Source organism: Chlorocebus sabaeus, chromosome 26 (genome assembly GCF_047675955.1).
Source record: "Chlorocebus sabaeus isolate Y175 chromosome 26, mChlSab1.0.hap1, whole genome shotgun sequence".
Taxonomy (NCBI): Eukaryota; Metazoa; Chordata; class Mammalia; order Primates; family Cercopithecidae; genus Chlorocebus; species Chlorocebus sabaeus.
In genome coordinates this window covers 56,678,956-56,694,627 of record NC_132929.1, presented here as the reverse complement: position 1 = coordinate 56,694,627, position 15,672 = coordinate 56,678,956, and the positions used below count along the sequence as shown (strand labels likewise).

General features: G+C 45.3%; 1 protein-coding gene across 5 annotated transcripts in view; it reads right to left on the bottom strand.

Annotated features, from left to right (window-relative positions):
- ARNT2 (aryl hydrocarbon receptor nuclear translocator 2) overlaps window positions 1–15,672 on the bottom strand; it is a 201,490-nt gene that overhangs the window by 87,730 nt on the left and 98,088 nt on the right. For all 5 annotated transcript variants that reach the window (XM_008015665.3, XM_008015660.3, XM_008015663.3 and 2 more), the window contains 3 exons: window positions 7,262–7,364; window positions 1,530–1,595; window positions 1,101–1,186 (listed from right to left, as the gene is read on the bottom strand). In XM_008015665.3, the coding sequence (XP_008013856.1) occupies window positions 1,101–1,186; window positions 1,530–1,595; window positions 7,262–7,364 (255 nt within the window). The remainder of the gene's footprint in view (window positions 1–1,100; window positions 1,187–1,529; window positions 1,596–7,261; window positions 7,365–15,672) is intronic.

The window sequence follows — 15,672 nt, the reverse complement described above, 5'->3', positions numbered from 1 at the left end:
GATTACAGGCTTGAGCCACCGCGCCCGGCCAGCATGATATTTTTAAGGTTTGTCCATAATATAGCATGTATCAATACTTCATTGCTTTTTATTCCTGAATAATACTCTATTACAAGAATATACCACATTTTATTTATCTATTCATGTGATAAATAAAGATTTGAGTACATTTGAGTTGTTTCCATTTTTTGGACATTATGAATAATGTTGCTATGAACATTTTCAATTCTCTTGGTTGTATATTTGGGAGTGAAAATTGCTGAATTATATGGTAACTCAGTTTTTAGTATTTTCAGGAACTGCCAGACTGTTTTCCCAAGTGGCTATACTATTTTACATTCCCACCAGCAATGTATGAGGATTCCAGTTGCTCCATATCCTCACCAACATTTGTTGTTACTTGTCTTTTAACCATCTTAGTGAGAATGCCATGTATCTCACTGTGGCTTTTATTGTAATGATTTAGATACACTCATCATTTCAAATTGCCACTCTGACTTTATAGAATGCTCTGGGTGACAGAACCTAGAAGTGAGTTGCTAAAACTCCAATCACCTTTGTACAATTAGCTCTTATTATTTATTTATTTATTTATTTATTTATTTATTTATTTATTTTTTGAGATGGAGTCTTGCTGTGTTGCATAGGCTGGAACGCAGTGGCGAAATCTTGGCTCACTGCAACCTCCGCCTCCTGGGTTCAAGTGATTCTTCTGCCTCAGCCTCCCAAGTAGCTGGGACCACAGGCACGTGCCACCATGCCTGGCTAATTTTTTGTATTTTTAGTAGACACAGGGTTTCACCGTGTTAGCCAGGGTGATCTCAATCTCCTGATCCCATGATCCGCCCGCCTCAGCCTCCCAAAGTGCTGGGATTACAGGCATGAGCCACTGCGCCCAGCTATACAATTAGCTCTTTATAGAAACCTTTGTTTCAAGTAACAGGATGTTTTCCAATTACAAAGATCATTGTGTTCTAACTACAAAGAAAAATAAGGATATTTTCCCACCTATTCCTATAAGAATAGTTTTCTAACAGAGCACCATGATCAGGTATGAGCAGCACCCAGTTCCCTTGGAATTTATATGCAGGTCTCCTTACCTGCTGGTGGCCAGGCCTTGATGTATCCTGTGCAGTGGACCACAGCATACTGGGCTTCTCCTTCTTTCACAGGGCCAAGACCATTCCTAAAAAAGAACATTTGTGAAATTGTTTTCATCATATGAGGGTGAGGCAAGGATGTTGATGACTCCTCTGGCATCTAAGCTACTGGGTTTCTTTGTCTGTCTTTGTGGTTTTGAATCTTGACTCCCCACCATCCTCTGTTCCTTTCTCCCACATGGTCTGAAAATCAAAACTAAATTCCACCCAACTCCCTGTTTTCTCTCATCTCTGCCACTGCCACCCTGATGTCTGGTTCTCTCAGTCCTCACCACACTAAGACCCTTCTTTAATCTAGGCTGCTTAGCTTAGGGTGTTTAGACTATCAACCAGAACAGTCCCATAATACACATCAGAAGAGATACTGACCTGAACCTTTTCCTCATGGTGGTTATTCTGTTTAGAGGAAGGTGGTCCAAAGGAGCATTTCCACACCTGAGATGTGACAAATGTATTAGAATGAGCAAAGACCCAGGCAAGTTCATTCAGTATATGGTGCTGCTGTCAAGTAGATGAGCCTTAATTCACGCTTACACATTTATTCAGGTGAGGCCTATAGCCAATTTTCTTCAACAGTGCAGAAGCAGACCTGCATGCCTTTGAATGTTTTTTTTTCATGCCACTGAAAAAAGGAGAGTGTGACCCACTTTACAACACACACTGAAATTATTTCAGGGCCCAGTCCAGAAGCTGGAGACCTACAGAAAAACTCTAGAAGAAACCTGGCCATGCTCAGTCCTGCAGATCATTTCAGTGGAACTCCATGGCTTTTAGGAAAGAAGGGAAGAGGGTGATGACAGCAATAATGTCCCTTCAGGCCTGAGCAGAGACATCAACTCAAAACAGATGTTGCCAGTTAATGAACAAGTAGCATTTTCTTAGGCTTTAGCATCACAGCTGTGGAAACTCTTCTCTCCCATACACTGTTCTGGCTCTAGGGACAACCAGACAGCTGGAAGTCTGCTGATGGCTGAGGAGAGCATGGGGATGAGAGATAAACAGGTAGAGAATCCGGTCTTTCTGTGGGCCCCTATCTGTGAGGCAGGGGATGGTAGCATCACACTGCACACTCTGCGACAACCTTTTCTGCCTCCCTTTTCAATGACCCTCTCAGCATCTCAGGTGCTGAACACCCAAAGCCTGCACCATGGCCAGGCTCGGATTGCTGCTTGGTATATCCATTTTTTATGTGCATTTCCATTTCCCAACTACATCACAAGTGATATCCTGAATATCTTAATTTCAATACAGCAGAGATAAGAATCTAATTATACTCTGAGACCTTAGACAGCTGCCAGCACTAGCGTGGCCTTCACAGGAGGCTCATCCCATGTCATTGCTGCCCCAGCAATGTTTGGCCCTCTGCCCTTTTCTGGCCGACTGTGCCCAGTGCTTTGCTGAAAGAGCTGTTTTATTGAGAGGAAAATGTTATATTCTCAATAGCTGGCAGTGCTGCCCACCTCTCAGGTAAACACAGGCAGTACGGACCTGGCATTTCAAAGAGCAACCAATATTACACTCCCTGGAAGGACACGAGGGCAGGGAAGGGACTGCATGAATTTCATTGACAGGGCAGTGATAGTGGCTTTATAGGCTAATAGAAATGATATACTATGGCACTTTCAATCAATTTATTCATAAGGGAATTGCTTAGATGGTACAATTAAGATTTGTATTGCTGGTGCTCTACTGAATGTCTACTAAGCTAGGATAGGCATTTATTCACCCAAGCACTGCAGGACAAACGTGCCATGACTGACTACACTAACTGATGGCATTTCATCCCTGGGTGGACAGCAATGGAAGTGGATCCCACTGCCCAGCTTGGCCCTGCTGCTGAAGGAGGGCAGGCAGTCTGTAGGGACCCAGTCGTAAGTTAAATGGCGACAAGCGTGCATTCTGTCATTTCAGTACCATCCTGTGACCTGAGGCAGGTGGTGAAGAGGATTTCATCTGTGCCTTCAAGAAGAATTCCAGAGGCTCAGCCTCAAGAGGAGGAGACTCAGAGAAAAGAACATCGAGGTTCAAATCCCCGAAGGGCCATTTCTTGTAAAACAGAACAAAAGGTCTCTGCCAGCTCTGAGGGCCCAAGGAGTGAGTTAGAGAGGCAGGTCTCCCCTCAACACAGGCAACCTTGGTGATTTGAGGGAGACCAACCAGCCTGTACATAAACAGGTTTTGCTTAAAAAGTGTAGTTGCTTTAAAAGACTAATTTGAATTAGGGAAAATAGACACTTATTTTAAAGCACCCATTGTTTGGAACTTCATAGTATGCAACAGATGTCTCAGTGGCAAGTCATAGATCCTGTGGCAAATCACAGTTCAGTTCCTGCAGCACGCAATTAGATGAGGGTGACATTAGTAAGTGACTCCATTGTGCTGCTATGTGCCGTATCTCCTACGTGCCATATCTCCTGCTGATTCTCTCTCTGATGTCCAGTGATGGATCCTCAGTCTTCACATTCAGGGCTCATCAGTAGCCTTTGGCCATTGATAACTCCTTTCTTCTAGAAACTTCCTTCGTCCTCTCTTGTTCCCTTTGCCCTCTCTTCTTCCCCTCCCACCTGCCTCACTGCTCCTTCTCAGTCTCCTTTGCTGGTTCTTCCCCAATCCCCTGAGGCAGGGAAAGCACCAGGACTCAGTCCTCTGTCTTCTCCTCTGTCTACACTCACCTCCCACGTGATTTCACATGCATCTCAGTTTTGAGGCCTTAGATACCATTTTATTGATCTCAATCGCCAGGCCCATATCTTCAGCCCCAACCTCTTCCTTGGTTTCCAGAGCTATATGTCTAACTGTCTGCTCATCTTCTCCATCTAGTTGTATGATGGGCATCTTTTTTTTTAACTTTTAAGTTCAGAGGTACAAGTGCGGGTTTGTTACACAGGTAAACTCGTGTCATGGGCTTTGTTGTACAGATTATTTCATCATCCAGGTATTAAACCTAGTACCCATTAGTTATTTTTCCTGATGTCCTTCCTCCTCCTACCCTCCACCATCTGAAAGTCCCCAGTGTGTGTTGTTCCCCTCCATGTGTCCCTGAGTTCTCATCATTTAGCTCTCACTTGTAAGTGAGAACATGTGGTATTTTGTTTTTTGTTCCTGTGTTAATTCACTAAGAATAAAGACTTCCAGCTGCATCCACATCCATGCAAATGACATGATCTTTTTCTTTTTTATGACTGTGTAGTATTTCATGGTGTATATGTACCACATTTTCTTTATCCAGTCTATCATTGATGGCCATTTAGATTGATTCCATGTCTTTGCCGTTGTGAATAGTGCTGCAATAAACATATGCATGCATGTGTCTTTATAATAGAATGATTTATAGCTCTTTGGGTATATATCCAGTAATGGGATAGGGTCAAATGGTATTTCTCTTTTTAAGTCTTTGAGGAATCACCACACTGTCTTCCACAATGGCAGAATTAATTTACACTCCCACCAATACTGAATAAGTGTTCCTTTTTCTCCACAACCTCACCAGCATCTGTCATTTTTTGACTTTTTTTATTTTTATTTTTTATTTATTTTTGAGATGGAGTCTCACTCTGTTGCCAGGCTGGAGTGCAGTGGCATGATCTCAGCTCACTGCAACCTCTGCTTCCCACGTTCAAGCAATTCTCCTGCCTCAGCCTCCCGAGTAGCTGGGACTACAGGCACGTGTCACCACAACCAGCTAATTTTTCTATTTTTAGTAGAGACGGGGTTTCACCATGTTGGCCAGAATAGTCTCCATCTCTTGACCTCGTGATCTGCCCACCTTGGCCTCCCAAAATGTTGGGATTACCGGCATGAGCCACTACACTCGGCCCTTTTTGACTTTTTAATAACAGCCATTCTGACTGGTGTGAGATGGTGTCTCATTGTGGTTTTGATTTGTATTTCTGTAATAATCGGTGATATTGAGCTTTCTTTTTTCATATGATTGTTGGCCACTACATATGTCTTCTTCTGAAAAGCATCTGCTCATGTCCTTTGCCCACTTTTTTATGGGGTTGCTTGTTTTTTTCTTGTAAATTTGTTCTTACAGATAGGCATCTTATGCTGGAATTCCCCTCGACCCCAAATCACCTCCCCCCAACAACCTTTTCCATCTTAGAAAATGACAACTCAATTTTTCCAATTGAGTGGGCAAAAACTTTAGCTGTACCTTTGACTTCTCTCTTTTCTCACACCCTATCTGAAGGCTGGCTCTGTCTGTGAAATACACTCAAAATCTGAGCACTTTCTACCACAATCACATTTCTCACCTGAATCATTACAATAACCTCCTTACTTCTACCCTTCTTCTTCATCCACAGGTTTATTCTCCACAGAAAACCAGAGCAGTTTTAAAAAATTTATTCAGAACATGTAACTCTCACAATCAACTTCACTGACCTCTCTTCTCATGCAGAGTAAAAGCTGAAGCGATGTAAAGTCAACATGACCTAACATCCACTACCTCTCAACCACATCTCTGCCCATTCCTTCGGCACCGTACCCCATTCACTCTGCTTCTGAGACAAGAACGTTCCCACTGTTCCTTGAACATGCCAAGAACATCCCTGCCTCTGGGCCTTTGCCCTTGCTATTCCCTCTACTTGCTCTTCTCTTTGCCCAGACATTCCCTTGTTTCATTCACTCACTTTCTTTAGGTCTCTGCTCAAAAGTCACCTTATCAGTGACGTCTTCCCCTCCCACCCTATATAACATAGAAATTAACAACATCTGCTATTTCCTACTCCCACTTAAGTTTGCTTTATGTTTCTTCCATAGCACTTACCAGCATCTGACGTTCCATATATTTACTTGGTACTTTTGTCTACTGTGTATCACCCCTACGAAAATGAATTCTATGCAGGCAGGGATTTTGTTTGCTTTATTATTATTATTATTATTATTATTATTATTATTTTAGTCTCTTTGTTTTTTTGAGACAGAGATTCACTCTGTTACCCAGGCTGGAATGCAGTGGTGCGATCTTAGCTCACCGCAACCTCTGCCTCCTGGGTTCAAGTGATCCTCTCACCTCAGCTTCCTGAGTAGCTGGGATTACAGGTGTGTGCCACCACATCCAGCTAATTTTTGTATTTTTAATAGAGACGGGGTTTCACCATGTTGGCCAGGCTGGTGATCTCAAACTCCTGACCTCAGGTGATCTGCCCACCTTGGCCTCCCAAAGTGCTGGGATTACAGGCACGAGCCACCACACCTGGCCTTGTTTGCTTTACTTAACACTGACTCCCGGCACCTTGAAGAGCATATGGCACAGGTGGGCCCTTGACATAAATTTGTTAAGTAACTGAATAAATGAATGATGAGTGGCATCACCTCGTGTCACTGTCTCATGAACTCCACAGTCCAAACAATCTCAATTCCCTGTCCTGCACCTCCCACCTTGCAGTTCGTGCCAACCATCCCTCAGGGGCACAGGGTTGAAGGTACAAAAGTGCTGAACTGGATTTGAGGATTCAAGATCTCAGCTCTCTCCTCTTCAAGGACATGGCAAAATTCCCCTGATTTCTCCAAAGTTCATTCATTCCTGCATTTCTTCAATTATGATTTATAAATCAAATATATGTAGAACACTCTGCTAGATGTCAAGAAGGCTCAGAGAAGTCTCAATCAAAGCCTCCATCCTCAGGGCACTATAATTTACTCATGGAACCCAGACATTTACACTTAACACATCAATCAACAATATCATAGAGACCAATTAAACGTGTGAATTGTGACAGGAAATAAATGAATAAGTATGAAATCAGGCCATCTTAATATAAAACATGTTAAGAACTACGGAATCTTGGAGAGGTTGGATTGGAGAAGGGTCTTAAAGATGGGTAGGAAGTAGAGTGATACAGTGGACAAGGGGGTGTGAATCTAGGAATGAGAAGAAAATGGTAGGAAATTAGACAAAGTGGGATGGTAGGAGGACGGAGAGAATCCTTCCTAGACCAAGGATCCTGTATATCCACATGCTGAGGTTAAAAAGACGAAGTCCCTGGAGTAAACCCAAGTCAGCATGTGTGACTTCAGGAGAGCTGGTCAAGGTTCTTAACAGTGACAGAGAAAGGAGCAACCACCGTGATGGCCTGCTGCTCCCCCAAACAGACCTCATCCTGCAGATGAAAGACCGCCGCGAGCCCATGCACATCCTCATGGATGACTGCTGCCCTTCTTTCTTGACCGTCCCAGTCTTCAGGTCCAAGATACGGCCTAAGAGAGACAGAGAAGGACATGTACATGAGCCTTCGGTTGGGAGACAGAGGAGGCAGTTTGGGGGGCGCTTTCTCCAAATGCTCTGCCAAATGAGGACAAGTGTGGCTGTGCAAATTGTTTGTGTCTTGGAATTCCCAACATTCTTTGGCAAGAAACTCACATAGTGATGAAATCCATACAATTCAAAATGCTTTACTTTCTTCAGAGCCATCTACACTTGCTGCCTCTGATTTGTTGGATTCCATCGCCTGCAGTCACTCCAATTTGGCTCTCTCCCTCACCACTCCATGGAAAAGGCATTTGCCAAGGTCACCAACTTCCTTACTGCTAAATCCAAAACATGTTTTTCCTTTGTTTGATTCAACTGCTTTGCTGGGCTTTATGCGACTGCGCACTGCTCCCTTCTCAAGTATCTGCCCTCCCCTGGCTTCGGACACAGCGCTCCCAATTCCTCTCTCCTCTCTGCTCCTTTCTCCCTGAAGGCTCCAGCCTCAGCCTTCTTCTCTTCTCACTGTACATGTCCCCTACGCAATTTTATCTACACCTGGGTCTTGACAGTCACCTTTGGATGCTAATGACCCTACATCTACACCTCTAGCATCAACCCCTTCATTTCCTTAGCCCCAGGGCCATACCATCAGCAGCTGACTATGAACCTCAAAAGCAGCTTCACCCACTCCTCCCCAAACCGGGTTCTCCCTAAACATCAGCAAGGGCACTGCCATCCACATGGAAGTCTAAGTCAGAAACCCAGACATTATCCCCAAGTCCCTCTCCCTCACCGCCTGCACACACAACTCTGTCCCTCCCACTATTCTGCATCCATCCCCCACCTTGCTCTTACCTCAGTGTATTTCTTCTCCCACCCCCCATGGGGTTCTGGGCCATCAACTGACCTCCTCCCACATGGCTATTTCTATCCTCTCCCCTCCCTACTGTCTACTTCCTCCAGTATTTAAACACCACCAAATATCTTCCACCTTAGGAGAAAACAAACAAGCAAAAGACCTTCTCTGGCCCTGAAGCTCTTATCCTCTCTCTCTGCATCTGCAGTTGGAGGGTTCTGTCCATACTCACTGCCCCCTCTTGATGCCCAGCCCACTGTACCCACTGTATTGGGCCTCCACCCACTACAGCTCCATGGCAGCTGCTCCAGCCCAGGCCACAAGGACTCTCTATGTGGCCCAATTTAATACACACTCTTCAGCCCCTCTCCACCTTGTCCTTATCCTTGGCCAGTCCCTTGGAACACTCTTGCCCTAGAACACTACCTTCTCCAGCCTGTCCTGGGGGCAGCCCCTTTTCCTCAGTCCAGCTCCTCCCCACTCCATGTTGGCATTCCCAGGGCTGGGCCTTGGCCTTCTCTCTCTCTCACTCTCCCAGGCACCCTTGGAGACGTTCAGCTTCACCACCTCTTACATACTGAGGACATCAAGATGCCGGTCTCCAGCTGATAAAGACTCCCGCCTTTGACTGAAACTCCGGTCAGCCCCCTCTGAGTCTTCTGCTTGTCTAGGACTGACCTTGAGCTTCCCTCTCTGTCCTTGCAGAACCCAATTTGAGCAAGAATTCTAACTTAGTTTGGTGAGAATCCCCCACCCTTGGTATCTGACACCTTTGATATCTACCACCCTGCACTGTCTTTAGCAAGGATTCTGTTGATTGAGTCTAACGGGAATCTCCCAACCCCTGATGTTTCCTCTTAGTGATTCTCCACCCACTGCTCCCTGCCGCCACCTTGCTTCTTGCTTATAAACCCTCACTTATCCTTGTTGGAATTGGGTCCACTCTCTCCTAGCCTGCAAGACCACAGTGCAGTGGTGCCTGCACCTCTTGCCATGGCACCCCTTCAATGGAATCTTCTTTATAGTTTTTAATAAATGTTGGGAATCATTTTTTCTTTAACACAGACCTCACTTGGAAGCTCCTACATGTCCAACTGTCTCTTGGGTATCTCAGTGACATCTTACATTCCTCAGGTCCAAAAGCAAATTCTTCTTCCTGTCCAAAGCTGCCCTTTCTCCACAGTCCCCCATCTTTGCCATTGGCACCACCACTACCCAGTTGCTCAAACTAGAAATCTAGTAGGCAAGAGCATAGACTCTGGAGCTGAGCTACCTAGCTTTAAGTCCTGCCTCCTTAGCTCACTGTGTGACCCTGGGCAAGCTACCTAACACCTCTGTGCTTCAGCTTCTTCATTGGTAAAAATGAAGATAATAATAGTACTTCCTTTAGATAGTTTTTGTGAGCATTAAATGAATTAATATTACAAAGCAACTACAACTATGCTTGGCTCTATAAATGCTTATTAAATAATGAATATGAAAAACTCCAACATTTGATCAGTCACCAATATTCTGTCAATTCTACTTCCTGTGTATCTTTGGCCTGTGTACTTCCTGCCTCTGCACTGCTACCACCTTAGATCTGTCCCCCTCACTGCATTTCTGGATGGATGGCTGCAAAAGGGCAGTCATCCCTTCCTCTGGTCTTGTCCCCTTCATTCCAGCCTCTGCATTGCTACCCGAATTCTTTATTTAAAACACAAAAACAATCATGGCTCTATCATTTACGTGACCCCAGTCACTCAGCCTTGCTGGTCCATGGTTTTCTCTATTGCAAAATTAAAGAGCGAGATCTTGCTTTCAAGATTATTGTGACACAACATACATAAAAGTGATTCGCACACAGGAGGCAAGCAACAAATGTGTTTCCTGGCAGGCTTAGACCAAATGACCACGTCACACTCCTCCTTGAGAGCCTTTCATGTTCTCCACTCTTAGTTGCCCGGAAAATCCAAGTCCCGCAGCTCAGTATTAAAGGCCTCCAAGGTCCGGCCCCTGCCCTCCTCTCACACTCCCTCCTCGCCCTACGCCATCCCACCACTCCACACAGGCCTCCACTGCTGGCCAGAAGGTCTCGCAACTCCCCAGTGTGCCACTCTCTCCTCTCTCACCCCTGGCCCTTCCCAGCCACTTCCCCTCCCCGAGCAATCCCCTTTCCTTTGCCTGATTTCCTTTTTTTTTTCCTTTGAGACAGGGTCTTGTTCTGTAGCCCAGGCTGGAGTGCAGTGGTGGAATCTCGGCTCACTGCAGCCTTGACCTCTGAGGCTCAAGCAATCCTCCCACCTCAGCCCCCCAAGTAGCTGGGACTACAGACATGTGCCCCCATGTCCAGCTTATTTTTTTATTTTTTGTGGAGACGAGGACTCGCTATGTTGCTCAGTCAGGTCTTGAACTCTGGGCTGAATCATTCTTCTTGCCTCAGCCTCCCAAAGTGCTGGGACTACAGGCGTGAGCCACTGTGCTTAGCTGACTTCTACTTTTTATCACAACTTACCCAGGGTGTCTTCTCAGTCATCATTTCACAAATATTCATTTAGCCTGGACAATATGTGAGTGACACTAATGTAAGCACAAAGAATTAAACAGGCAAAGGCCATTATATCCTAGAGGATGAGAGAGAGGACAACAACGAAGAGGACAGACTAAAGTAGATGAGAATAGACTCAAACAGAACAGATTGTTACACTGAGATAACAGCTAAGAACAATAAAGCCAGGAAGAGTTAGAAAGGGATGGGAAAGCTGCGGCTTTGCAGCAGACAGCGTTTCAAAAGGTTTCTATCATTTGAAATCAAAAGGGCCTTGAAGAAGACACCCTCCCCAAGCCTGGGTCCCACTGCTGCAAATGGAGGAAGGTGTGGGGGAGTGAAAACGCATGCAAGAGAGGGTGGTCATCTTCCTCGCTGCACTCCGCAGCATGCTGTGCTCTCCTTGGGCTGACTCTGTCATGCTATGTTAGAACGATCCTGCACGCATGGTCTAGAACTGTGCCTGGTCAGCTTGCTCCCCTCAACACTTGCAGCCTTCCCTTTCCACATGGACCAGGGCTCTGCAGACTGCATGACGCTCTACAAAGACCCAGCAATCACCATCATGCTGACTACTGGTACGTACATCTTTAAGCAGGATGTGTAGACCAGAATTCTACTCAGTGGAACTGTCTGACTCAGTGTGCTGAGAGCTCTGGTGCGGCCGGTGCGGGGGAGGCCCTGGGCGTCTGCTGATTCTGCGCTGTCTGCTGCCCCAGGTTTGACACCTGTCTGTCTCCTTCACAGACGGCATCTTTTTACGGCCATGTTAGTGTAAATTGTCACTTGCTTTATCATCTACCAAATGGCAAATGGTTTCAGCTGTGAAGCAGGCCAGCATGGGGGTCTGGCAGATTCCAAAGTGTGCTCTGAAAATAAATCGCAGCTGCGTAGCACATGAGCAGTGGAACATGAGGAAATGAAAAAACACATTTCCATGATCTGCTGTCACGACCTTGAGAGACAATGGCTTCAACGTTTATTTCTCCGTGTGCTTCTCCGGTTTCCTTGGACACAATGAAGCTGCTCCTCAGGCTCCTCTGGAATGAAAGCACACCTGACTTCATAGAGTAGGTGTGTTCCTGAGAGGTTGTGTGTAAACTGGATTTTTCACAAGGGTAATAGCAGTTGAGATGTACAGAAGCAGGTGGCCACCGCCCCAGCACTGGGCCGTGAATCCTGGTGTCATGGGATGGCAATCAGCCTCCATCCCACAGGAGACTTGGGTGCTGCGTTTGCTTACTACGGGCTCCCAGTAGAGAGGCAAACAGATGTCGCTGCCAATTACACTGCTCCTAATCTAATCTTCATTCCTGACCCACAGAAGCCTGGGTTCTGCTTAGAGCCATAGGCCTGGATTCCTCGGGCTGACTCCCAGCAGATCCCTAGAGGCACAATCCATCCAGCCAAGGCTGGCTCCTTCTAGAATCCCTGCTCCCCAGCCTCATCCACTGGTCTGAAGGACTCTCGTTCTCTTGTAATCCTGTCTCTGGGCTGGTCCCATGATGCATTCCATTCTGTTTTCCTTAGCCAGTGCCTAAACAACCAGCCACCCTGGTCACCTCTCCTATGTGTACTCTTCACCCTTGATCCAAGCCCCCTGCTCCTTTCCCTCCTAATCCCCCGCCGGGTGCCCTCCAGAATACCCACTTGGAAGTAAGACAACTCCTGTGTACTCAGCTCCTTACAGACAATCCCTGAAATCAACTCAACTCCCTGCCTCGGTAGAGACAAGCCTGCCCTCTGGAGGGTGCCCTCTGGAGCCTGCCCTCTGGAGAGAAGACTCAGGCTCCCATGTCCCACATGGCATGGGGTCAAGGGTAGTCTTGCTGTCTTCCTCAGTCCCCGAAGCCCTTCCAAACCTGACTCCTGCGTGACATGCTCCTTCCAGACTCATGACAACCACCTCGTCCACCTACTACCCCTCCTTTGTTTCTGTTGTCTTCCCACCTCTGGGTCACTCCTCCTCCTTCATTTTAGACTTTCTGCACAGCACCCACAGCCTTTCTCTTTACCCCAAGACCTGCTATCACCCTACATGGTTTCAGCATCCATGTGGAAGGCCCATCTAACATTCCCCTCTCAGGACGTGTCCTCCTCAATTCTGAGCCCGCTTTCCTCCTGTCCAGGGCAGCCAGCCATGCCCACTGCCACATCGGGGAACTTGCGGGCACCTATAACTGCTCCATCTGAAATGGTACAATCAAACAGCCCCCAGGACCACAGTTAATTTTCTCACTCTGGTCCTCTCACTTTCCCCATTCTTTGAATTCAGGGAGAATCTAGTGTCAGAATTCTTGACATCCTATCAGCATCCTCCTTTTGGTACAGAGTGATGAGCTTCTCTGTGGCTCGGGGACCCAGTTGTTAGAGCACTTGGGCTCAAGTTGCACTATGGCTGGCTTTGTAAGAGGCCCCAGAAATCTTCCAACACAACCAGAAGCTGTGGAAGCAGATATTGTTCTGGGTTTGATGTACAAAGGAGAACTATTAGTGAGCTGATAAATTAGTAATTACGCTATTTCAAATGAAAAAGGCAGCAAGGATATAAGACATGGCTCCTCCGTATGCTGGTTGCAAGAGTTTGCACAGGTCACTTCATTTCTCGGAGCCTCAGTTTCTTTGACTGGAAAATGGAATCAGGCATTCCTACTTTGAAGGGTTATGTACAGATTTGAAGACCTACACAATAGAGCTCAACAAACCCCCTTAGAGAATCAGACTACAAGTGATTGGCAGGCTCCCAGCACAGAGAGCCGCAGGAAGGGAGGGTCTCCTGAGACCAGGAGCTAGCCCCTGCCTTCTGGCTGCTGGAGGAAGAGAAGGCATTCAGACCACCCCGGAATAATGCACAGAGCACGGCCTCAGGCTACAAGATTGAATAACTTGCTATTTTTGGTTTTCTCCTTAATTTTTATTCTAAAACTAACATGGTCATTTTAGAAAAATCACACACACGAACACTCTCACTAAGTAAAAATCCCAGATAATCTTCTCCAGAGAAAAACACTATTCACATTTAGGTGTGTTTCTGGTCAATCTTTTTCTATGCTTGCCTGCTCTTTATTTTAATTAGCTGAGGCCTCATGGTATATATTTTTCTACTTCATGTCACTTAGCATAAACTCAAGAATTTCATCATAAACCTCATTTTAAAGGCTCTTTTAATATTATTTTGAGTAGTGAATTTACTATTAGACATTTAGGTTTTTCCAGGTTTTTTCCACCATAGCACCAAGGGTGCTGTGGTGAACATGTATATACAAACAAAAATCCAAACTATCTTAGGATGGATTTCCAAATATGACATTCCTGCATCAAATAAGGAGAATATTTTTAAGACTGTTAATATCAAACCCCAGTCTACCTCTAAAGCTCATAGGGAACTATGCTGTCAATACCTTTACTGAGTCTCAGTTTTTCTACTCCATGAAAAGAGAAATAAGAATTATGACCCACCTCACCTCAAAGTTTTTTTACTGTGATTTTTCTAAGACAGTTGAAAAACATAAAATGCTTTATAACATGAGTCAGCAAAGTACTTCCTGCAGCCCAAATCTGGTCCACCACTTGTTTTTGTAAATAAAGTTTTATTGGAAAACAGCCATGCCCACTCATTTATTTACTGTCTATGGCTACTTTCATATACCATGGCAGACCGGGGGGTTGTAACAAACACAACATGGCCCACAAATCCTAAATATTTACTATGTGTCCCTTCACAAAAAAGCATTCTCTGACTCCTGCTTCAGAAGACCATAAAGATTCCAGAACAGAGCATCTTTTTTGACGGGCAGAGGGCCCTTCTGTAATTGTTTCCAGTAAGCTGATTTGTAAGTATTATTTTGGTCAGTAGTAACTTTTTAAAAAAGAAGAATCTGAAGTTTGTCTTGGATAAGATCACAAAAGAAGGCTTTGTGCACATAAAAATTCTCCCCAGGCTACAAGAGAAATACAAATATAAATTAGAATTATTTCATCAAAAGAATCCTTAAGAAAACTGGAAACATCTTATCTTGGTTCAAAAAGGAGGAACAGTGAGATAGTAAAGGAGGAAAACAAGAGAAAATAATTAGGAACAAAAGCAAAGCAAAATGATGGCCCCGTGAAGGACAATATTTGATGTGGTTCCAAAAATGTGTCCCCCTGAATTGGGGGCCCAGAACTGGACGATGCTTTGGTTACTGTTCCAGTGACAGTGTGTTCTCATTCTCAAAAGGTTGACCCCAGCTATTACAGCAGCTGTGCACACAGGAAAAAACACCAGGCCACAGGACAGGGATCCAACCAGTGTGCCTGAGGACTGCTTCTGAACAAACTCTGGAGCCCAGAGCTGTGTCAGTGAGCCTGGAAGAGAATGGGCCTTCTACTACTAAAGGTGGGTGCATTTTCCTTAGACTTCATTCTCTCTGGCAGGTGTTTATAAGTGGCTGAGGGCACAAATACATCAATTCACTGGCTGCAGCCAAACCATTTTCTTCCCAACCTAGAAGAGGGAGCTCTGAATGGGCAGTAGAGTTGCATAGGACATCTCTTACTCTATTTACTGATTACCTCCTCTACCACAATGCTTTCTTGAGAAATAGCTCTCATACTAATCCTTCATTATGAAAGTCAAAAAAAGAGTTGCCATCTTACAAGATCCCATCTCCCTTGCCATGGTGATTGGTTGAGAACTAAGTACCTGACACACCCTGGGCCAATCATAGTAAGTCACCCACCCTCCGTCTATAGTGGTTGGTCCCAAGACTAGGATAGAATCCAACCTGGCCAATCAGAGTCCTCTATAGGCAAAATGTGATCTTTGCCACCTTTCCCCCTCTTTTCTCTTTGAGTATCTGAGCATGGCTCTTTCAATGGCAGTGATTCAGCTTCAAGGACAATTGTGTCTAGGAGAACAAAACTGACTCCAAGAAAGTCGTAAAAACATAAA